Raw genomic sequence first — 24,625 nt, forward strand, 5'->3', positions numbered from 1 at the left:
CTTACTTTGAGGAAACTGTTGGAGCTTTTCCAGTAATGATCTGAAGATAATGTAGACATTATCTATAGTACTCCAGTTTATAAATACTGATAGAGTATCTAAAACAATCTGCATTTGAAAATATACAGTAAACTACTTTCATTCACAGCTAAACTCTATAGTTACATTGCTAACTTAGCAACCCAGATTTGTACTATCATTGGATTACGTGAACTATTTCTCCTTCACGGTTCCATGTTCATCACACTACTTCCTTCACACAAGACAGTGTTATCCAGATTGGTAATGGTTAAGAAGTGAACTTCTGAACCTTTATTTTTAGGGAGAATGAAGTGTAGACTTTGTCATAATAACGACCGTCTACATAAAATTTCATCTTCATTAGAAAGCTGCCTTGTTCTGCACTCTCTTCATCTCAGTGAAGGTGGATGGAGTGAGGCTATTGGCCCTGTCCTCTCAATGAACAGGCTTGATTATGTGTAAATTCACTGCCAGTGCTTTGGGACAGACTCTAGAGTCTTAATACTATCCCTCAAATTTTGTGACCTTGAGCTTCTCAGGAGTGGGAATTGGCCGCCACACACAGAGAGCTTAGGTTTTCTTGGCCATTCCCAGACTGGCTCTCATCAGTGCTTCTCTGTGCATTAGTTTCCACACTGGAAACAATGGGTGCGTGTTCTCGTGTCTTATGTGTTGTGAAGCTTTAATGACTGACTGAAAACGCTAAGAGTTTTTCCAAGTTCTTAAAATCATCGAGACTCAACTTACGATTATGGTAGTTTCACTTCAAACTGCCCAGCAGTTCTTGCTGTCCCCCAGTAGTACATTTGCTTATATGATGAATGGATCACTTAGTTCTATGCTTTATTTTTAACAGAGTTCTTGGCTTGAGAGAATGTTTGCTTATACTGTGCCCTGCTGTATGTGGAAGAATTTTTAAAGGCTCTATAAGAATATTTACAAAATTGTGAATGACAAGGACATTACTATGGTTTACTCAAAAATAGACAAAACTGTCTGTTCCTAGTCAGTTTTTAATCTTGTCCTGGCAAGAATCTGCCCTGTTCATCAACAGAATGTGAAAAATTGGATAACCTGAAGATATTATGAATGTTCTGAATGAAGTTTTATGCTTTAAATTGGCTACATGTGTCAGTTAGTGAAGTCTGTGGACAAAATGCTCAATGTTTTAATGAAGGTGAAAACTGGGACTTGTGGGGGCCTCTCCTGGTGGCTCATGTCTTGTTCTGTAGCTGAGTGAGTGATGAGTGAGTGAGCATGCGGCTGAGTGATGAACGAGTGAGTGTGTGAGAGCATAGTTAGTGCCTCCTGCTCTGTACTGGAGGATCAGCCTGTGCTCCAAGTCTCATCAGTGTCCTTAATACTAATCCTTCTTGGCATCCTGTAGATGTAGTTTTGAGCGCTAAACCCGCATTTTATTGTACTGCTGCTGCTAGCTTATGCTCATCTTTTTGCCTGTGTAATTTACCTCTGTTCAGCTTGTTTATTTTATAGTATTTTTGTGTGCTCATCTTGTTTTATGCAGAATCTGCCTTTTTGTTAACTTCTCATTCATGTCCTTTCCAAACATTTAAGTCTTTATTTTAATTGTTGTCACTTAACAACATGAGCCCAGGCTCATGTTATATCACACAAGAAATTGGGATGGTGGATAATAAATTTTCAAATGCAGATTGTGCTATTTAAAGATTACCTCTCTAAATTTGCTTAACTTGGGTTGATACCAAGTCAGAACACTCATTCGCCATGTATCTCATGAATGATTGGTCCCAGTACCAAAATTCAAATCACAGCTTAGAAGTGAAACAAAACTTTTCAAAAATTGTTTGTGGGTTTGCATATATTGTATTGTATATACAATATATCACATTTTTTTTCTCTGTATATTCCTATTAATAAATGGCTGGAAAGTCTTTGACCCTGACTGCATTTCTGTTAAGTGTTTGTCTAGAATATGGATTTGGTTTCATTTGTATTGTAACACAATTACTATTAACTGAGTTGATTAACTTGAGAAAATAGCAAATAAACAGTAACAACAAAAATGGTTCCGGGTGCTCAACATTGTCACACGTTTGAAGATCTGGCTTAATATTGGAAGTAAAACCTCATGATGCTGTCAAGCATAAAATTTCCATTTTAAAAAAATGAAGCTATTCCAGTTTAACTTGCTTTTAAAAGACTTTTTTTCTCATACTGTTGTTCAAAGTAAAATTTTCTATTTTAAACCCTGACTCAATATTTGATTTTATGACAAAATTCAGCTTTCTAAATTTAGGCTCCATGCAATTCTAGTATTAACTCCTTGAAAACATTTGCATCTTGGAGCCAGACCAAACCTGTCGTTATTAGTGATGATGGCCTATGATGCGTGCAATGAGACCGAATGCTAATCAATGCTTTGCCTTGGCTTTCTGCTTTGTGTTGTCTGGTGTTTGCGTCTTACCTCTGTGTCTGTGCTATTTGTTCCCTTCCCTGTTCTCTAATTCTGCCCTTCCCCACCTGCCCCCCTGTTCCTTTCATTGTCCTCACTGACCCATCAATCAACCAACAACGCCCCCCCTTCGTCGTGGTGCTCTGCCCTGCTCTGATTGGTGGCTTCGTTGCTTGGGTGGCTGTATGTTGTGATGGACCAGTTCACCCAAGTATGGCCTTCTTGCTGACAGGTATCATTTCTGTGAGAAGTGTTTCACAGAGATCCAGGGCGAGAATGTGACCCTGGGTGACGACCCTTCCCAACCTCAGACGTAAGTATGATCTTGCTATACTTCCTTGTGTTCATGCCTGAAGAAGAAGCCAGATATACCATTTTGAGTTGTGTGCATTTTTGTGTTTTGTTTTTATTCATATATTAACTATACCCACGTTTAATGGAAACATGGTTTCATGGGCATAGATGTTTATACTTAAAGATACAGGTGTCAGCCAAACAGCAACACCAGTTCTCCATCTTGCTCCGTTCAAGGCAGGATTAGTTCAGTTCTTGACCTTTGTACATTTCACCAACAAATAGCTTTTCCGTGGTAGTGGGTTCCCTGCTTCAGTTAAACCTGAGAAGCTAGCTAGCCTTATCCACAGAAAGTGCATGTTGTGTACATATCACCAACACCACTGTTTAAGAAAAACAAAACAGACCTGGAGAGGTAGCTCAGAGGTTAAGAGCACTGACTGCTCTTCAAGAGGACCCAGGTTCAATTCCCAGCCCCTACATGACAGCTAACACTCTCTGTAACTCTAGTTCCAGGGATTGACACCCTCACACAGACATACATGCAGGCAAAACCCAGTACACATAAAAATAAATTATTTTTTTAAATAAAAAATTTGGAATTGACTTTACCTTTTAAACGTTCATCTTTTAAGTGACTAAGCTACTGCAAGTTAGATTCCAATCCTCTCTCCACTTCTTCTAATATAATATAAAAATGTCTGTCATTCCTTGCTGGTGGTCTGACTCTTGCTCCCTAGATGGATCCAGCATGTCCATTAGTTACTCCTTCTGAGTGGCAGCATAACCAGCAAGAGAAATGAAAACTACTTACTGGTAGACTACTTGACTCACTTGCATTTGTAAAATGCCCAAAGTCATGCTGGCCTGCCCATCTGCCCTAGCCTGCCAAGCATTTTATAGTTCCCTTTTCTGCACACCCAGTTCCAAATCTTTCATGCTTCTGGTCATGTTGGGAATATGGCCCCAAAATTAACAGGTCTCACAGACAGGAAAACTGCTTCAGAATTGATTTCATTACCCTTGTCATCTTAATTCTTTGATCTGATTGTAGTTCATCATTGAATTGTAGACGGTAGGGATGGAGAAAGACTTTTCAATAAATGCTAAGGTTCAGTTATATATAAACAAAAGCTATGGATTACTCTTGACTGTCAATAACAGTTATGTACTGGGCTTTTCAAAAAGCTAGAACATATTTTGAATGTTTTTTATGCCCCCCCCTCCAAAAAGGTAAGTGTTGGAGGTGGTTAGTATATTTAGCCTAAAAAATTACATTATGCAGTGTGCACAAGGGTATATCATTAATATGTACAACATTAAGTTTTGTATGTCACTTAGAATAAAAACTAAAGATGCAGAAAGGGGGCCAGTGGAATGCATCAGTAGTTACAGGCCCTTTCATTGCAAATGTGGTAACCTGAGTTCTCTTCCCAAACCCACATGAAGGTGGAAGGAGAGAACCAACTTCACAGAGTTGTCCTCTGATCTCCACAGGAGTACTGTGACATGTGTCTACACATGCACATTATGTTTACTCGTGTTTACACGCACACACACACACACACACACACACACAGAGTATGTAAACTTTTATTTAAAAGAAACATCAACAAAAGAAAGTTATATAATTCCATGTGTCGAAGTAATTCACATATGCATGGATTGAAACCCAAATACTCCACCCTTCCAAAGTGGGAATCCTCGGTGGAGTCTTACCTTGCATTGAGGGTGTATTGGCATTTAGCTGTGATCTTACCAATGTCAGTAGCTGTTTGCCATATGAACTTGACTGAAAATAAACATATTTAAATCTCAACACAATTTTGCTATCATAATCTAAATTATAATAATTATCTTACAGTAAAGCCAATAGTAGTTTAGAACAGATATTTTAAGAAAAAAAATGGTAGAGGAGTATATGTCTGTCAACTAAAATGTTTCTTTTTCTTTTAAAAAGGACAATTTCCAAGGATCAATTTGAAAAGAAGAAAAATGATACCTTAGATCCTGAACCGTGAGTATATATACATACACACACACACACAAACACACACACATATATGTAGTTTTCTCTCTGCCTCTATCTGTCTCTTTCTTCTGTTTGTCTTTTGAGATAGGTTCTCTCTGTATGGCCCTGGCTGCCCTAAACTCACAGATACCTGCCTGCCTCTGCCTCCCGAGTGCTAGTATTAAAGTTGTGTGTCACAATGCCTGGTTCTTTTTTACTTAGAGTCTTAGATGAGGAAAGTTATTACTTGTGATTAGATTATGGGAGAATAAAATAAAAATAGGGTTTCTTTTCAAATTATCAAAAACTCAAAATAGATGTCTCTGTAACATGTTCTCCAGTTCCTGGATTTTAATAGTGATAAGATGATATGGATTAAGGGGCAGGAAAGATGGGTCAACGGTTTAAGGCACTGGCTTCTCTTCCAGAAGTCCCAGGTTCAATTCCCAGCAACCTCATGGTGGCTCACAACGTCCATAGTGGAATCTGATGCCCTCTTCTGGCATTTAAAGGCATTTAAAGGCATACACGCAGAGAGAGCACTCACATACATTAAATAAATGAATAAATAAGATTATATGGGCGAACCAGGCAATGGTGGTACATGCCTTTAATCCTAGCCCTTGGGAGGCAGAGGCAGGAGGATCTCAAGGCCAGCCTGGTTTACAGGGTGAGCTCCAGGACCCTGTCTCGAAAAGTCATTAAATAAAAATAAAGATGATGTGAATGTTTTAGTTCACTGAAACCTCTTTAAACCTTGGTAATAGGCATCTTTAAGGATTGCTTAGTGTGATTCCATAAAGAATACAGTCCATTATCTGAAATGGTAATATTGTCCCAGAGAAATTCCAAAAATAAGAACCACTTTCTAAAAAATCTGCCCTGTGAACTATAGTATATGTTCTTACCACTGCCATTGCTTTACAAAGTTGGCTCTTCAAGGTTGGGACAAGTGTGTCACTTTTGCTTTGTTCTCTTGGCCCCCAAATCTCCTAGTTACAGAGAGGTCAACTGCTATAATGGAAAATACTCAGCTTGCCACACAGACACATATGGAGCTCCAGCTTTCCTTTGGGAAGGTTACTATGTCCTCTAGCCTACTACTGTATGATACTTAAGGACAGGATTTCATTAGATAATGAATGCTGGGGCATATAGAGACTTCCCCCAAGGAAAATTCAGTTTTGTTTCTGATTCTCCATGCTATGTTGTCCTGTTGCCTATCATGGTCATCCCCCACCCCAATGTTAATGATTCATTTGTATGTATCAGTGTTTGCCTAAATTTGTCTATATACAGGACATGTGTGCCTAATGCCCACAGCAGCCAGAATAGGTCAGATCTCCCTGAACTAGAGTTACAAATGGCTTGGAGGTGAACTTAGGTCCAGTGTTCTTCACCACTGAGCCATCTCTCTAGTCCTTTTTGTATGGGTTTTAAGTTTTAATTTTGCAGCAACAGATGAGTGCAGGCAGCAGGAGCCACAGTGTACGTGGTTCCATGGATAAGAGCTTTTATCATGGGTACAACACATCACCACTGGAGTGGACTTCTTGGTGTTGGTATTTCTTATCTAAAAGCAGGTGTTGGAGAGAGGGACATAACATTCTGAGCACAAAGGGCCTGAGTAAGATTGCTCAGTGGGTAAAGGCATCTGCTAAGGATACAGGACAACATGATTTCATTCCCAAGAATTCAAATAAAGGTAGAAGGAGAGAACTGACTCTACAAAGCTGGCTTTTGACTTCCATTTGTATACCTGCATTTGTGTACATGCCTTTCCTAACCCATGAGTAGACCAGAGATGGATCGTGTGTTCAAGGCCAGGCTGGACTTACATGGCCAGACCTCTTTTTACTCGACAGAAAAAGTAGGCAGGGTGGGGTGAAGGTGGGATCCTGTTTCTTGATTAAGAAAATTAACTAACATAGGCAAGCACGTTAAACATTTCTGCATTGGTCAGCACAAACATGGATGCCAGAGCTCCTGAAAGTAGCTCAGACAACAGTGTGTGCCATATACTTAAGCTCCTGCTGAAAACTGCGTATGTGTGGCTCCTGGTGCATAATTGTGCTTTCTTGTCTCCCAGTTTTGTTGACTGCAAAGAGTGTGGCCGGAAGATGCATCAAATTTGCGTTCTACATTATGACATCATTTGGCCTGCAGGGTGAGTGATTTGCTGTGATCTCTGGGGAGCAGCTGTGCACAAGTCATGGGGAGGTGTCTGTGGTGCTGAGTCTTGTTCATTGTCAGCAAAATTTAGCAATTAAGGAAGGTGACAGTTGGTTCTAAATTTAAATCTTGTGTTTGCCTGCTTTACAAATTGTAGACTCAGAGCCGTCTGTCTCTTCACTCTTTTCACAATGATGTGATTTAAACTGCCAACACAGTATTTCAGTGCTGCATCTTACTGTTGATTGTAATCTTATCACACCCATTATTTGTTGTACAGTTTTGTGTGTGACAACTGCTTGAAGAAAACTGGCAGACCTCGGAAAGAAAACAAATTCAGTGCTAAGAGTAAGTTTGCTAAAAATTTCTGTGTCCTGGATTGTGTCCTTTGAACTTCTGTAATTGCTCCCCTTTCTTTGTTACTTGTCACTGTGAACTTTGAGAGCTCAGTGACAGCAGTTTTCATGTGGAAGGTTTTCATTGTAGTGATTCAGCTTGACCCTTTTATGACCAGCTCATGTTTTCAGTAACGTTTTAGAGGACTGAAAAAGTAAATTTCAGAAGAGCAAAGCTTCAGGTAGACGGTGGTGGCACATCCCTTTAGTCCCATCACTCAGGAGACAGAGGTAGGTGGATCCTTGTGAGTTCCAGGACAGCCAGGGCTACACTAAGCCCTGTCTCAAAAAACAACAACAGAAAAAAAAAAAAGTAAATTTCAGGACCTACTGAGAGAACATTGGTTGGCAGTTCCTTCTTCAGTAGCTTAGAAAGAATTGGGAGTCCTGTCCAGAAAAGACGTTCAGGCTCTCAGGGTTGTCTCCTGGGCTTAAGATTTGCTGTCCCTCAGTGCAGGATTTCCCTTGGGGATTTCAGCAAGAATGGTGGTCGTCTTCTGAAGGTCTTTGTGCCTATTTCTGTGCTTGTCAGAACAATCACTGAGCTCTGCAGACTGCTGGGCACAGAGCTCAGCCTGACAAAATTTAGGAAGTTTGATGCTCACTAAAGTATAAAACAGATCTCTAATCTATTTGTTACTACTTTTAACTGTACAAATCTTTATTTTTTTCCTGAGTTTTTTTCCTTTGCTATTGGATTTTGTTTACTTTTGGGGATGGATTCAAGATGGTTTCTCAGTGTAGCCTTGGCTGTCCTGGAATTTGCTCTGTAGACTCGAACTCACAGAATGGCCTGCCTCTGTCTCCTGAGTGATGAGATTAAAGGCATGTGCCACCACCACCGAGTGTTGGTTATATCTTAATATACCTCCAAGGTACCACTCTTGTTATATTTATTGCAGAAAAATGAAGTTTATATACTACTTGAGACAACAGTAAGGAATCTTCTAAGATTTACTTTTAAAAACATTAATTTATTAATGCCAGGCGGTGGTGGCGCATGCCTTTAATCCCAGCACTCGGGAGTCAGAGGCAGGCGGATCTTTGTGAGTTTGAGGCCAACCTGGTCTACAAGAGCTAGTTCCAGGACAGGCTTCAAAGCTACAGAGAAACCCTGTCTCAAAAAAACGAAAAAAATATATTAATTTATTTTAATTGTTATATATATTATACACACAGAGACCTCTGTGTGTGTGTACCTTCTTTTTTGTATGTACACCAAATGCATGTAGTACCCATGGAGGCCCAGAATAGTGGATATTAGGTTCCCTAGAGCTGTAGTTTGAGGTGGCTGTGGGTTACCTGATACTGATGTTGAGACTAAGCACAGGTCCCTTGCTAGAGTAGATGTTCTTAACCACTGGACCATCTTTCCAGACCTCTAGATTTACTATCTATAAGCAATTTTCATGATTGTAAAAAATATTTAAAAGTCATTAAAGAAGAAATTTTACTTAATTTTATCATCTTAAACTGGTTGTGCTGGCACATGCCTGTAATCTCAGCTCTTGAGAGGCTAAGACAGAATTCCCTTGAATCCCATGCCAACCTGGCTACATAGTGATACAGATCCTGCGTTTTAACGAAAGGAAGAGAGGGGAGGTCCATCACCTGACATGGGAGATGGGGTGGAGTATCTATTTAATATATGTTGAATCCTGTATTCAGTTCCCCAGCACCACCCCTCCAAAATACATTCATTTTTATAACCGATGAATCTTTGATAGATCTCACATTCTAGTCCTCTTTCCCTGAAAAGCAGTTCTCCATAGTGATGTTTATTCCTGGTGGCTTTGGTCACAGTGGTCATATGGGCTATCTCTTGTGCTATGGCCAGAGCCAGCACAGGACTGGCCACATAACCAAGATGAAGTTGCCTGATGCTAAGGTCATGCCTGCTCTGCCTCCCAGCTGAGCACTGTGCTCAGAAGGCAGCAAACAGTCTTTGGCTAATGCTTGATGACTTGGCCCTGGGTGTTCTAAGCTCCCTTTTAGACTGCAACTGAGCTAGGTGGAAGAAAACCCCGTCATTGACTGGGTCAAGGGTGTGCCATATTCCTTGTTGCTATAGGAGTTCCTCAAGTGTAGTTCTGGGGAGTAAACAGTCTGCCTGTTGGCATTCCTGAGACTTCTGCTCAACATAGCCCCAGGGCAAGGCTTGTCCCACAGCCACTCAGCAACCCAGGACCTGATGTGCAGGGGAAGAAGCACAGTGTCAGTCCTGTCAGATTCAGGCCATCTTTGTGTCTCTCCTGCCCCTTACTATTAGAAATGGACAGAAGTGTGAGCAGATAAATGGCCAACAAGGAGCAAAGTGCCTAAGGCTGCACATCTGCTTTCCTAAAGAAGATGCTCGTGTCATGGGGTGGAGCTCTTCTGTTCTTACAAAACAACTGTTAGTCCTTGGAAATAGCAACGTGAATCAGCAGCCTCAACAGCTCTGCCTGATACTGTTCATTCTGAACTTTTAGGGCTTCAGACCACACGCTTGGGAAACCACTTGGAAGACCGAGTGAACAAGTTTTTGCGGCGCCAGAATCACCCTGAAGCTGGGGAGGTTTTTGTCAGAGTGGTGGCCAGCTCAGACAAGACTGTGGAGGTCAAGCCTGGGATGAAGTCAAGGTTTGTGTTTTTTCTTCCTGTCCTAAACTGTGGGGTAGGCCCCACTCCTGACTCTGTAGGACTTCAAGTGTGACGTACTTAATGCAAAGGTAACTAGGATGTAACCTTCTTTTCTGAATTTCAATACATTATCCGAGATGGTTCCCTTGCCTAATAAACAGGACCAGGACGAGCTGCAGCACAGCCCAAAACCACTCTGGCTGTCATTGCAAGAGGTTGCCGAGCCTTGAGCCTTCTACACAGGACAGGCTTTGTTTTCTGTTTCAGGTTTGTGGATTCTGGAGAAATGTCTGAATCTTTCCCGTATCGAACCAAAGCACTCTTTGCTTTTGAAGAGATCGATGGAGTCGATGTTTGCTTTTTTGGGATGCATGTGCAAGAATATGGCTCCGATTGCCCCCCACCAAATACAAGGTAGTCCCATGTTACTTCTGATGTGCTTTTTAGCCCCATTCTGGGTGTAACAGACAGAGGCTCGGGTGTCTTAAAACTGTGTGCTTTGCTACTGGATTCAAATAGTTACCTGACTAAACCAATTAGCTTTGTTTTCCTGTAAACGGTCAGGAAACAAAGGGTCTTGGTGGTAATGTGGCATGCTTGTATGTGGCCCTAGCTTTGCTTTGTCTTATCAAGATGATCACTGGGGAGCCGGAGTAGCAACAGCTAAATGTTCTGTTCAAATCAAGTCTCTCTGGTCCAGAGTTGGTCTGTTTAGTCTGGATTTTGGGTGAGAGGGGCAAAGAAGTGGCCTCTTCCAAGTTGCTCCCCTGGGGAAGGTTTCCTTCTCTTTTTTTTAAGAGTAGAAAATTATTTCTGTTTCCTTAGTTTTCAGCTGGAACTGTGATTCGAGTTTTTCACATCTAGTCAGGTGGCCTCTGTGGTGGCTATCAAAATCTATTTCTGGGGGCTTTGGGATGTTAGTATTTTCAAACTTAAGGGGTACTCTGAATTAGAAATAAAAATGACACCCCACCCACCCCTGCAGGCGTGTATACATATCTTATCTGGACAGTATTCATTTCTTCCGGCCCCGCTGCCTCCGGACAGCTGTTTACCATGAGATACTCATTGGATATCTAGAGTATGTGAAGAAATTGGGGTGAGTCTTGGTTTTTCACAATCAATTAAAATGTTTTGTCTATTTTGTGAAATAGTGTGTTTTTCTCATTTAGTTTTATGTGTTTTTATTCTAATGTATTGAGAGTGGTTCAGAAGTCTCCTAAGCCTCTCACATGTGTCTGACTCCAAAGAGCAGTGTCTATTCTTTGCCTCTGCTTTCTTTTCATTTTCTTTTTACTTTATTGAAGCATAGTCTGCGTATCATGTGTTTTTTCTGTTTCAGGTTTTAGAGTCAGTGGTTTTTTTTTTTTTTTTTTTTTTTTTGCTTTTTCGAGACAGGGTTTCTCTGTGGCTTTGGAGCCTGTCCTGGAACTAGCTCTTGTAGACCAGGCTGGTCTCGAACTCACAGAGATCCGCCTGCCTCTGCCTCCCGAGTGCTGGGATTAAAGGCGTGCGCCACCACCGCCTGGGGAGAGTCAGTGGTTTTTAAAATTATTGACTGGTGTAACCATTCCAAAAGCCGGTCTCTACACACTCTCCTTCAACAGAGCCCTGTGCCCTCTGGCTACTATTCCCTGTCCTGCCCCTGGCTCCAGACAGCCACTAATCTACTTTCTGTCTCTATACATTTATCTTTTCTACTCTTTGATTGGAAATCACTGATTGAACACACAAACACTCTGTCTTTTTTTTCTCTGATACTATGTGTATATATACCACACCTGTCACATTCTTTTCCTAGACCTGAAAAGGTTTGCTAAAGTGCCTTGAACAGAGCGGATAAGACATTTGACATTGATCCTCTAAAGAGAGTTACTTGCCTGAGCTGCCTTTCCAGTCACAGGAGAAAATAGGCAGGAAGCTGCTGCTTCACTTCATTTTACCAGGCCCTGGCAGGCTCAGCTCCATGCAAATACTTCTGAGAATGAAGTATTCAGTGCTGAATATAGGGTTGGATTTGTAAATGAAGAAGATGATACTTTTACACACACACACACCATTCAGATATTGTGTTGGAGCCCAAGTATTTTATAAGACCTACCCAAGCATTTATGGCCATTTCTTTTGTTTTCATCTTCCCTCATTAATTTCTGTTCTTGCTTTAGTTACTATTCTTAAGCTGCAGTTGCCTCAAAAATAGATAAGAGTTCACTTATACTTCTGTCTGGCTTGTCTTGTATGTTCTTATAGGTATGTGACAGGACACATCTGGGCCTGTCCTCCAAGTGAAGGAGATGACTACATCTTTCATTGCCACCCTCCTGATCAGAAAATCCCCAAACCAAAACGACTGCAGGAGTGGTACAAGAAAATGCTGGACAAGGCATTTGCAGAGAGGATCATTAATGACTATAAGGTACTCCTGTTGAAGGAAGATGTTGACTTTGTCACAGCTGACTGACATGTTTTATGTATTTTCCTCTGGCACTCATGTGCTTTATAACTATGATAAATTACAAGAAATAGAAAGCAAGAGCCTGCAAACATCTGATGAAACTGCAGAAGCAACTCTACAGTTGGTCAAAGCAGTGGGCCTTTTAGTCAGTTGATGTCTAGTTTGTATATGTGGTCCCCAGTAGCCTCTACGGGACCTCACCTCACCTCTCTTCTGCTTCCTCTTAGGACATCTTCAAACAAGCAAATGAAGACAGGCTCACGAGTGCCAAGGAGTTACCCTATTTTGAAGGAGATTTCTGGCCTAATGTGTTGGAAGAAAGCATCAAAGAGCTAGAACAAGAAGAAGAAGAAAGGAAAAAAGAAGAAAGTACTGCAGCTAGTGAGACCCCTGAGGTACAGCCCAGCTAGAGCTGTGCCACCAGAGTGGCAGGCTGAAAAGTATACATTTGCTGTTGGCTTCTTCCTGTGAATGTTCTCGTGCACACACATAGGATGTCACCATAATCAGCAATAAGCAATGGGGCCTACTGGTTAGACCTGGAGAGATGGTGACCTTTTGGAACCAAGGCAGTACATGGAGGAGATGGGTAGAAATTACTTCCTAGAGAGACAGAAGTGCCTTGTGCTGAGTATTGTGGCAATTCCCTATTTTGTGGGTTTTTTGGGGAAGGGGGCGTCTTTTTGCTTTTTTGTTTTGTTTTGTTTGCTCTCAATCTGTTCACTGTTTACTATCCCTGTGTACCAGGGAGTGCAAAGTGTACTAAGCAAGACCTTGTCCCTGCCCCAAGAGGTATCTTATACTAGGAGAAACACCAAGGACCTGGATAGCTTCATGATGTGTTTTCATGTGGTGGGGCAACTCTGAGAAGAAAGGAGCCTAAGGTAAAGAAGACAGAGGTCTGAGGGTGCCTTTAGAAACAGTGACATCGGAGCTGAGATCCCACTTGAGTTGAGGGGAGAAAGTATGCTGTATCAAAGGTCTCAAGGTACTACTTGGTCAGGTAGAGCTGACAATGGCATATATATTGATTGTAGTTGTAGGTCCGGTAGGTATGTACAGTGACTTCTGTGGAGGATGTTTGTGGCATATGAGAAATGATGAGTTAGAAGAATGTCTTGTGTGTAAAGCTTGAACTTACTTTGGTGAGGGAGAAACAAATGGTGAGTTGCATTGCTCCATAGGAAGTGGTCGGACTGGATCCCAGCAGGGCTAGAGGTGCTGGCAGCATGTGGGAACACCTGAAGCCTCAGATAAGCATGCATGTTCAGTGTACACGTGATCTGTTGAATGGTTACAATGTGCTCAACACTGAACATGTTGAGTTTTATGTCTTCAAAAAGACAGCTGTAATATAGAAAGCACAGACCAGGATGAAAGAGAAGCTTATGTCCCTGATTGTTCCCAAGATCTCCCAAATTGTCCCCATTGTCTGACTTTCTCTCTCTCTCTCTCTCTCTCTCTCTCTCTCTCTCTCTCTCTCTCTCTCTCTCTCTCTCTCTCTCTTTCTCTGGAACCTCCAGAAGTTGGTCCATCCCTTCACCTTCTCAGGAACTTGGCTGTTCCTCATCATGGTTTGGTTTCCTTCTTGACTGCAAAACAGTTCCCAAGAAGCTAGAGAGAGTAGGCCATATTCAGATTGGCCTTAAAAGAACAGGCATGTCTCAGTGGTTGACTCAGTACTTTGCAGTGGAGACCAAATGATCGTGAGACCACTGACCAAGCCAAGTCCCAGAGCATAGGTGACCTGACACAGAACCATTTGTCTCAGTTTGTTAAGGACAGCAGTGGTGGCGTCACTTGAAGAAGTGGGAGTCACTGGTGCACAACGCAGCAGAGCACAAGGACAGTCCTGCTACTACCAAGGAAAGGACTCTAAAGGAATGCAGAACAAACTGATTCATCCAAGTTGGTCTCTGGCATGGTGTCAGTGAAGCTGTTCAGACGACTTAGGTGGCTTGTGCCTGAGCCCGCCTTCACTGTATGCTAGGGAAAGTGTTGACAAGTAGATTTGTTGTTTTCTGTGTATGCAGTGTAGATGCTGAGAGCAAGGATTCCCCTTCCTAAGGTTACCTAGGACCTCACAGTGAGATTATGGCTCACACTTTGTAGGGGACATTGCTTTGCTGTTAAAAATTAGATTCTCCAGGGAGGAACTGGAAGAGAGGGAATGGGGGTAGGGTGCTTCGTTAAAACATATTACATGCATGTATGAAATTCTCAAACAGTTTTTAAAAACTGAAAAATTAGGCCGGGTGGTGGTGGCGCACGCCTTTAATCCCAGCACTTGGGAGGCAGAGGCAGGCGGATCTCTGTGAGTTCGAGACCAGCCTGGTTTACAGAGCTAGTTCCAGGACAGGCTCCAAAGCCACAGAGAAACCCTGTCTCGAAAAACCAAAAAAAAAAAAAACTGAAAAATTAGAATCGTGGTGTTAAATGAGGGAGACAGGATACCACATCATGTATTCAACTCCAGCTACCCTTAGGCACATGCACAGGTAAAACTTCACCAGAAAAATAACTGAAGTGCATGTTTCCAGGTGACCAAATAATTTTTTTTTTCTCTTCTTCTTTTTGTTGATTTTTTGAGACGGGATTCTCTGCATAACTTTGGCTGGCCTAAACTCAGAGATCAGTCTGACTCCTGAGTGCTGTGATTAAATGTGCCTACCACTGTGCCTAGCTCAAAAACAGTTTCTTTAAAAAGTTTACTTAGCCGGGCAGTGGTGGCACCTTTAATCACAGAACTCAGGAGTCGGAAGGCAGAGGCCTCAAACTCAGATGCCTGAGCTTGGTCTACAGAGCGAGTTCCAGGACAGGCTCCAAAGCTATGCAGAGAACTCTGTCTTTTTTTAAAAAAAAAAAAAAATAATAATAATAATAATAATAATAAACTAAGAAGTTTATTTGAAGTCAAGCATAGAGACGCATCTTTAATCCCAGCACTCAGAAAACAGAGGCAGGCAGATCTCTGTGAGTTCAAGGCCAGTCTACGCAGTGAGTTCCAGGACAGCCAGAGCTGTCTCAAAAAAAAAAATCCAAATAATTAAAATTTATTTGAGGGCCATTAAGATGGGTCCAAGTAAAAGTGCCTGTTACTGCCATGTGTGATGGCCTGAGTTCAAGTCCCGGGGTCCACATGCTCGAAGACTCCAATCTTCCATTAAGAATAAAAAAAAAAGGCGAATCTCTGTGAGTTCGAGACCAGCCTGGTCTACAAGAGCTAGTTCCAGGACAGGCTCCAAAACCACAGAGAACCCTGTCTCGAAAAACCAAAAAAAAAAAAAAAAGTCTATCCTGACCTCCACATGGGCACTGTGACACACTCACAAATACACATAATACATGCATGTAAGTAAAGTAATTATTTGATTTAGATACATGATGAGTTTGAAACCTAGGTTATGCAGCATCACATGGAAAAGTGACCGGGTGGAGCTGAGGGCATACTTTAGTGGTGACGCACTTGCTCAGCTTCTGTAAGGCTCTGGTTTCACTCCCAATACTGCAGGATAAAGAAGTTCTCTGGGTCAGATTTGATTAGCTTTTCTTGGTTGTATTCTAAATTGATGATGCCCCAAGTTCTTTTTATAGTAGGATCATTGGAGCTCTTGAACTGAGGAGCGAGTCCCTTTTAGACCTCAGCCAAGTAATAATGAAAAATAATAACAACAGGTTGCAAGACAAACTTGGACTTACTCTACCCTAGTCCAAGTGTTGAGTGGGACCTGGAAAAATCAGGGTCTGCCTGCTCCTCCTGGTGCTACCTTCATTTGCACATTCCCCGAGTCTTTTGAAAATTCATACAGATGAGCAGGCCTTCCCAAAATAAAAAACCACGTACTGAGCATGCAGGATGGAACAGCGTAGCATTCCTGTCCAGTGAGGAGTGATAGGAAACTTCCTCTTAGAATCTAAGCTTAGATTCTGAATTAACATCCTTAAGAAGAGCCAGGCAGAGGTGGCGCACACCTTTAATCCCAGCACTGAGGAGGGCAGAGTCAGGTGGATCTCTGTGAGTTCAAGGCCAGCCTGGTCTACAAGAGCTAGTTCCAGGACAGGCTCCAAAGCCACAGAGAAACCCTGTCTCGGAAAACCAAAACACACACACACACACATATCCTGAAGAAGTAAGAGGACATACAGGTGCCAGCCAGGCTTGGAAGATTCAATTTTTAGCCCTCTGATGGCAGCCTATGGCCCAGGTGCATACGGGATCTCTGGAGCCCCACAGATTAGGAAATGGATGTTGTTCTGACAGTTTTGCATGTGGTTACAGGGCAGTCAAGGTGACAGCAAGAATGCCAAGAAAAAGAACAATAAGAAGACCAACAAAAACAAAAGCAGCATTAGCCGCGCCAACAAGAAGAAGCCTAGCATGCCCAATGTGTCCAACGACTTGTCCCAGAAGCTATATGCCACCATGGAGAAGCATAAGGAGGTAATGGCATAGTCTTGTGGGAGGTTACGGGGATACTCAGAACCTGGAGAAACAGCAGGCACCAGGCCTGCTCTGCTGAGGCTCCCTGTACAAGTCTTTGATAGAAGGGAGGACTACCTCTGTATAAGGTGGAACAGTAGTTTCTTAATACATTGTATGGCTTATCATTAGTTGTTCCATCCCAAGAAACCAGGGCCTCAAGCAGGCTCTGGGTTTGGTTAAGTAAGATGCGGCCCGGCACTTGGCACATGCTGTCTCTCTGTGGGGTTTAATGCAGCTCTTCCTTTCAGGTCTTCTTTGTGATTCATCTGCATGCTGGACCTGTTATCAGCACTCAGCCCCCCATCGTGGACCCTGACCCCCTGCTCAGCTGTGATCTCATGGATGGGCGTGATGCTTTCCTCACTCTGGCCAGAGACAAGCACTGGGAGTTCTCTTCCTTACGCCGCTCCAAATGGTCCACTCTGTGCATGCTGGTGGAACTGCACACACAAGGCCAGGACCGCTTTGTCTATACTTGCAATGAGTGTAAACACCACGTAGAGACACGCTGGCACTGTACTGTGTGTGAGGTAAGCCCTGCCACCTCCCTTCTGACCTTCCCCCATAGGTAGATGTAGAATTCCAGCATCAGGAATGGATGTAGATGTTGTCATCTCTACACAACACTGTTTGTGCTTTCTGTCCCAGCATGGGGAGCCAGGCATGAGTGGCACCCTTATTGTCCTCTTATTTTGTGCCCTTGTCCGCTACAGCTACAGGCCATGTGCTAAGGCAGCCTGACTGTGGAAAGACTTTGGAACACTGTGATTCTACAGGAATTCCTGTGTATTTATCTCTTCCTAGCCTTGCTAAGGGCTTAGGGATGCCTTTTGTCCTGATGGCAGGTTGACACCTTTGATCAGGTCTAATGGCAGGATCTTCATGTATACCACTGGCAGGCTCACTGTCTCCTGCCCTGTGTGTAGTTTGTCTTCAGCATGTAGAGCTTGTCCTGGTTAGGGCAAAAGCTGTCTACCTCTTCTTTCTTTTTTTTTTTTTCCTTTGGTTTTTTCGAGACAGGGTTTCTCTGTGGTTTTGGAGTCTGTCCTGGAACTAGCTCTTGTAGACCAGGCTGGTCTCGAACTCACAGAGATCCGCCTGTCTCTGCCTCCCAAGTGCTGGGATTAAAGGCGTGTGCCACCACCGCCCGGCCTACCTCTTCTTTCTTAGTTTACCTTTCAATTCTTGTTTTTCCCGAGCTTTCTCCAGGCTTTTCTGTCCTCTTTCTACTTCACTATTTTACGATTTTGTGTTTTCTTTGAGCACAATTTTTAGACCCAGCCTTAGGACTTCATCCTCAGATTTGTTTGTGGGTAGATTTGTTTGGATGTGTATATGTGAACTATTTGTGTGTATGCATACAGAGGCCAGAGGAGAATTGCTCTGTAGCTCTTTACCTCATTTCCCTAGAAATGATCTGTCACTGAACCTTGGGCTAGGCTGGGGACCAGCAATTCCCAGCAGTCCACTTACTTCCTCCCTGTCCGGTGCTGCAGTTATAAGTACTGGATTTTTGTGTGAATGCTGAGGGTCTAAACTCAGGTCCTCATATTTGACCATCACCTTATTTTACCCAGTGAGCGCTCTCCCAACCCCATCCTTCAACATTTAATGCTTCCTAAGTTCAAGTATCTCTCAGCCACTTGGGCTTCTGTTTTGGGGGAGGATCATTTGATGCCTTTCTCCCCGGGATAGTGTCTGACATCCTCTGGTAGCACTAGGAGGAAATGGCTACGGTGTTCTTATTTCTCACTATTAAGTCTCAAGGTAAGGTCTTGATGCTTTTCTCAAAGCACATGAAATAAAGAAGGAAGTGGGTGGGGGAAGGAGACCGCTATAACTGCTCAAGCCTTGGGCCTATACTCTGACCCGTGCCCAAGAGTGTCTGCTCATACTGGGCCTATGCTGATGTTGGTCTGTCCCTTTTGCTTTTCTATAGGATTACGACCTTTGTATCAATTGCTACAACACAAAGAGCCACACCCATAAGATGGTTAAGTGGGGGCTGGGTCTTGATGATGAGGGCAGCAGTCAAGGTGAGCCACAGTCCAAGAGCCCCCAGGAGTCCCGGCGCCTCAGCATCCAACGCTGCATCCAGTCCCTGGTCCATGCCTGCCAGTGTCGCAATGCCAACTGCTCTCTGCCATCTTGCCAGAAGATGAAACGAGTTGTGCAGCACACAAAGGGATGTAAGCGCAAGACTAACGGAGGATGCCCAGTGTGCAAGCAGCTCATTGCTCTTTGCTGCTACCACGCCAAACACTGCCAAGAAAATAAATGCCCTGTGCCCTTCTGCCTCAACATCAAACACAAGCTCCGCCAGCAGCAGATCCAGCATCGCCTGCAGCAGGCCCAGCTCATGCGCCGGCGAATGGCCACCATGAACACCCGCAATGTGCCTCAGCAGAGTTTGCCTTCTCCTACCTCAGCACCACCCGGGACCCCCACGCAGCAGCCCAGCACACCCCAGACACCACAGCCCCCTGCCCAGCCTCAGCCTTCACCTGTAAACATGTCATCAGCTGGCTTCCCTAATGTAGCCCGGACTCAGCCCCCCACAATAGTGTCTGCTGGGAAGCCTACCAACCAGGTACCAGCTCCCCCGCCCCCCGCCCAGCCCCCACCTGCGGCAGTGGAAGCAGCACGGCAAATTGAACGGGAGGCCCAGCAACAGCAGCACCTGTACCGAGCAAACATCAACAATGGCATGCCCCCAGGGCGTGCAGGTATAGGAACCCCAGGGAACCAGATGGCCCCTGTGGGTCTGAATGTGCCCCGTCCCAACCAAGTCAGTGGGCCTGTCATGCCTAGCATGCCACCTGGGCAGTGGCAGCAGACACCCATCCCCCAGCAGCAGCCAATGCCAGGCATGCCCAGGCCTGTAATGTCCATGCAGGCCCAGGCAGCTGTGGCTGGGCCACGGATGCCCAATGTGCAGCCACCAAGGAGCATCTCGCCAAGTGCCCTGCAAGACCTGCTGCGGACCCTGAAGTCACCCAGCTCCCCTCAGCAGCAGCAGCAGGTGTTGAACATCCTCAAATCAAACCCACAGCTAATGGCAGCTTTCATCAAACAGCGCACAGCCAAGTATGTGGCCAATCAGCCTGGCATGCAGCCCCAGCCTGGACTTCAGTCCCAGCCTGGTATGCAGCCCCAGCCCGGCATGCACCAGCAACCCAGCCTGCAGAACCTGAGTGCAATGCAGGCTGGTGTGCCACGGCCTGGTGTGCCTCCACAGCAACAGGCAATGGGAGGCCTGAACCCCCAGGGACAAGCTCTGAACATCATGAACCCGGGACACAACCCCAGCATGGCAAACATGAATCCACAGTACCGAGAAATGGTGAGGAGACAGCTGCTACAGCACCAGCAGCAGCAGCAACAACAACAGCAGCAGCAACAACAACAGCAAAGCAGTGCCAGCATGGCCGGAGCCATGGCAGGACATGGCCAGTTCCAGCAACCGCAAGGACCTGGAGGCTACGCCCCAGCTTTGCAGCAGCAACGTATGCAACAGCACCTCCCCATCCAGGGCAGCTCCATGGGCCAGATGGCTGCTCCAATGGGACAACTTGGCCAAATGGGTCAGCCTGGGCTGGGGGCAGACAGCACCCCTAACATTCAACAGGCCCTGCAGCAGCGGATTCTGCAACAGCAGCAGATGAAGCAGCAGATTGGGTCCCCAGGCCAGCCGAACCCCATGAGCCCCCAGCAGCATATGCTCTCAGGACAGCCACAGGCCTCGCATCTCCCCGGCCAGCAGATCGCCACATCCCTTAGTAACCAGGTGCGGTCGCCAGCCCCTGTCCAGTCTCCGCGGCCCCAATCCCAGCCTCCACATTCCAGCCCATCACCACGGATACAGCCCCAGCCTTCACCACACCATGTTTCACCCCAGACTGGCTCCCCCCACCCCGGACTCGCAGTCACCATGGCCAGCTCCATGGATCAGGGACACCTGGGGAACCCTGAACAGAGTGCAATGCTCCCCCAGCTGAATACCCCCAACAGGAGTGCGCTGTCCAGTGAACTGTCCCTGGTTGGTGATACCACGGGAGACACACTAGAAAAGTTTGTGGAGGGTTTGTAGCATTATGAGAGCATTGGGTGTTTGTTTTTTGTTTTGGGGATTTTATTTTATTTTATTATTTTCATTTTTTGTTTTTTTTTTCCCCTCCCCCTTTTCATGTTCTTGGACTTTTTGTACTGAAAATCCAGGCATCTGGGCTCTTTTTACTAAGCCTAGATGGGACTGTGACTCCCAAGCATGGAAGGGTGGATTGATGTTTAAAGAAACAATACAAAGAATATATTTTTTGTTAAAAACCAGTTGATTTAAATATCTGGTCAGTCTCTCTCTTTCTCTCTTGGCTTTTTTTCTCTCTTTTTTTCTGTTTTGTTTCGGGGGGTGGGGGGTTGTTTGGATTCTTTTTGTCGTCATTGCTGGTGACTCATGCCTTTTTTTAATGGGAAAAACAAGTTCATTATATTCATATTTTTTATTTGTATTTTCAAGACTTAAACATTTATGTTTAAAAGTGAAAAGAAAAATAATACTCAGAAACTGGTTCCAGAAATAATGCATCTTATAATGTGTCCCGATAACGAGCTGATGTTGCGGGAAGATTTTTTTTCTATAGTGAACTCTGTGGGCATCTCCAAGTATTACCCCTGGACGATAGGAATTGACTCCGGCGTGCACACATGTACACACCCACACACATTTATCTATACATGCTGGCTTAAGCCAACCTCTTGTCTTGCAGATGTAGAAATTGTTGCTTTGTTTCTCTGATAAAACTGGTTTTAGACAAAAATAGGGATGATCACTCTCTTAGACCATGCTAATGTTAATAGAGAAGAAGCATTCTTTTCTTTCTTCTATGTGAAACTTGAAATGAGGAAAAGCAATTCTAGTGTAAATCATGCAAGCGCTATAATTACTATAAATAAGAAAATTCAAGAAGATTCAATCACTGTATAGAATGGTAACGTACCAACTCATTTCTTATATCATATTGTTAAATAAACTGTGTGCAACAGACAAAAAGGGTGGTCCTTCTTGAATTCATGTACATGGTATTAACACTTAGTGTTCGGGGGTTTTTTTTGTTATGAAAATGCTGTTTTCAACATTGTATTTGGACTATGCATGTGTTTTTTTCCCCATTGTATATAAAGTATCGCTTAAAATTGATATAAATTACTGAAGTTTTTAACATGTATTCTGTTCTTTAAGATCCCTGTAAGAATGTTTAAGGTTTTTATTTATTTATATATATTTTTGGAGTCTGTTCTTTGTAAGACATGGTTCTGATTGTTCTCAGAGTGGAGAGGGCGGGGCTGCAGTCATAATTGCAGTATGGGTGGCAGCTGGGAAGTGTCCCAGGCTTGTTGCCACCAGGTGGGAGGGGGGCTCCCTGTGCAGAGAGTGAGGAGGCAGCTCAGCATTGCCTTGCATATTCAGTACTCACAGGTGAATGTCACCCATGCCACGAGGGACAGTCGCCACTGGGTCGGAAACAGCACTTTGCCTCTAGCCTACTCTTCCTGTCCTCCTCCTTGTTGGCCAGCTGCCCCCCCTTTTTTCTGACAGCCCCCTCTTTCTCTACCCAGATCCCACAATCAATGCAAAGGGTGCTCCAGGGACTTGAGGTGGTTCCTGACCTCCCCTCCCCAAACGTTAAACAGGGAGGTTACCTCCATCAGCCTGCCCCATGTGGCTCATTAGGGCTTTGCAGGTCTGGTGCCACCCTGGGGGCTGCTACTTCATGGCCTCACTGGCTTGTGAAGTCCAGTAACAGGTGTCCTTTCTGAGCAGGGGTTGGTAGCTCCTGAATACTGTAAATGTCACATCTAAGAGGAGGACCACTGACCAGGGGAACTAAACCCCTAGCCTGCTGCTCCCAGGGACCTTTAAAAAAAAAATAATAATACCTGTCTTCCAACAAAAGAGTGGTCTAGATGGGGGTGGGGCAGCTAAATTTAGAAATCATGACCCAAATATCCTTCGTTTTGGCCTTTTAAGTTCACAGAAGTATTTTCAAAGTTCATGATACTTGGAAATTAAATTTGAGGAAGCCTTTCAAGATTAGAGTTTTGAATGTAGAATTTTGAATCTTGAATTTTAATGCTGTGGATAAGACCAGGTAAGGAATAGACCATCATCTAACATCCCCAACTAAGCCCTGTCCCAAGTCCTCCAGAGGTGATGCTCTGTCCTTGCTCAGCTTGATGGGTTCTTGCACATTCTCGGCTCTCTTCAGAATTCCCTTGCTGCCAATTGGGAAGCCCCAAGCCATGTGTTCAAACAAGAAGAGGAACTGGAGCCTCAGAAGAGCTGCTCTCCGCCCACCTCAGAAGGTGGCACTTGGCAAGGAGTCTGCATCCTGTACCGTTGTCCAGCTGGATGTCAGAGGATGTGCCTGAGGATGTGGGCTGTGGATAATATCCCTAAGTTTGTCCTAAGGAAATTTCTGTAAGAGCTGGAGTGCCCAGACACTGTGTCTCATGTTGTATACTTAAGAGGAGAAGAAAAAAGTCCTATATTTGTGATCAAAAAGAGGGAACTTGAAATGTGCTGGTGTTTATAATAAAAGCTGGTAAAACTGCTTGGATTCAAAGGTGGTTCCGATTGGCTAATGATCCCCTTAGCATTAGCTCAACTGCTAGTCACTAAACTACTGGAGATGCCAGGTGTCAGCCCTGCATGCATTTGAGGCTCTTCAAACTAGCATTTAAGGACTGAATGCAGATGACGTGCTGTTCTGCACTGTTGGGGTAAAGACATGTAAATTGCCTTTTGATTTCTATTAAATGGGACTAGCGGGGCATGGTAGCTCATGCATTTAATCCCAGAAAAGCTAGAGCTAGAGGAATCCGGAAGACCTCAAACCCAGAGACCCCATAGGGAATTAAAGGACAGCTCCCCGGCTACATAGAGACCTGTCAAAAAAGGAGAGGTCACATTTGAATCAACATTTAATTTAGTGCTGCATGACAAAATAAGCTGGTGTTAATAACAGAAGGAAACATTTCTCATCAAGGTGATTGTGTGTTTGGTAGCCACTGTGATGCCAGGAAATAAATGGCAGTGTTCTGGGAGGCAGTCCTATGTCCAGACACTGTAGCAAGCTTGGGGAATGTAGGAATAAGTCTGGCCATCTAGGACTGACAATACACAGGAGCCTGATAGGTAGTGGGTGCTGTACATGTGTAGGTTATTCATTCTAGGTGCAGGGTGGGGAGCAGTGATGACATACTGAGGGAATGCTCCAGAACCCAAACTAAAAGCAAACCCCAATGAGTTTGGGTGAATGGGTCTACGGCTGATGTAAATTGTCTAAAACACTCCTTTCACCATGTTCACACCAGTTTGTAGAGGATTTGTTAGAAATCTTAATTCACTTTTCGCTAATCAAATTCAGAGGGAGTCTGGTGAGCTTAGCCACAGAATTGAGTTCCTGTCATCTCTTCTGGGTATTTTCCCCGCCTGCTGATACTGCCCAGGACTCCTCAGATGTTGGCACGGATACGGGCCACTAAGACGACTTTCCATGTTCCCTCCTGGAGTGAGCATCCAAAGAAATTCTAAATGTCCCAACCTGGAAAGTGGGCCTAGACAGCAAGGGGTAAATGTCAGGTGGTGTTTGAAGTAGACCCCTGTTTGTCAACCCTTCTGGCTTGGACTGGAGTGTACAGAAGGCTCTGGGAGTTTTATGGGAAGTCATTTTCTGTT

At 44.1% G+C, this 24,625-nt stretch overlaps 1 protein-coding gene across 1 annotated transcript in view; it reads left to right on the forward strand.

Moving 5' to 3' along the window:
* Crebbp (CREB binding protein) overlaps window positions 1–23,503 on the forward strand; it is a 141,203-nt gene extending 117,700 nt beyond the window's left edge. The window contains exons 20-31 of the mRNA XM_057773552.1: window positions 2,688–2,768; window positions 4,710–4,766; window positions 6,850–6,927; window positions 7,213–7,280; window positions 9,799–9,949; window positions 10,217–10,363; window positions 10,935–11,048; window positions 12,200–12,365; window positions 12,632–12,799; window positions 16,684–16,845; window positions 17,136–17,417; window positions 18,827–23,503. Coding sequence (XP_057629535.1) covers window positions 2,688–2,768; window positions 4,710–4,766; window positions 6,850–6,927; window positions 7,213–7,280; window positions 9,799–9,949; window positions 10,217–10,363; window positions 10,935–11,048; window positions 12,200–12,365; window positions 12,632–12,799; window positions 16,684–16,845; window positions 17,136–17,417; window positions 18,827–20,977 — 3,625 coding nt within the window. The 3' untranslated portion in view covers window positions 20,978–23,503. The remainder of the gene's footprint in view (window positions 1–2,687; window positions 2,769–4,709; window positions 4,767–6,849; window positions 6,928–7,212; window positions 7,281–9,798; window positions 9,950–10,216; window positions 10,364–10,934; window positions 11,049–12,199; window positions 12,366–12,631; window positions 12,800–16,683; window positions 16,846–17,135; window positions 17,418–18,826) is intronic.
* The last annotated feature ends 1,122 nt before the right edge of the window (window positions 23,504–24,625 follow it).

The sequence above is a fragment of the Chionomys nivalis genome, chromosome 7 (genome assembly GCF_950005125.1).
Source record: "Chionomys nivalis chromosome 7, mChiNiv1.1, whole genome shotgun sequence".
NCBI classification, from domain to species: domain Eukaryota; kingdom Metazoa; phylum Chordata; class Mammalia; order Rodentia; family Cricetidae; genus Chionomys; species Chionomys nivalis.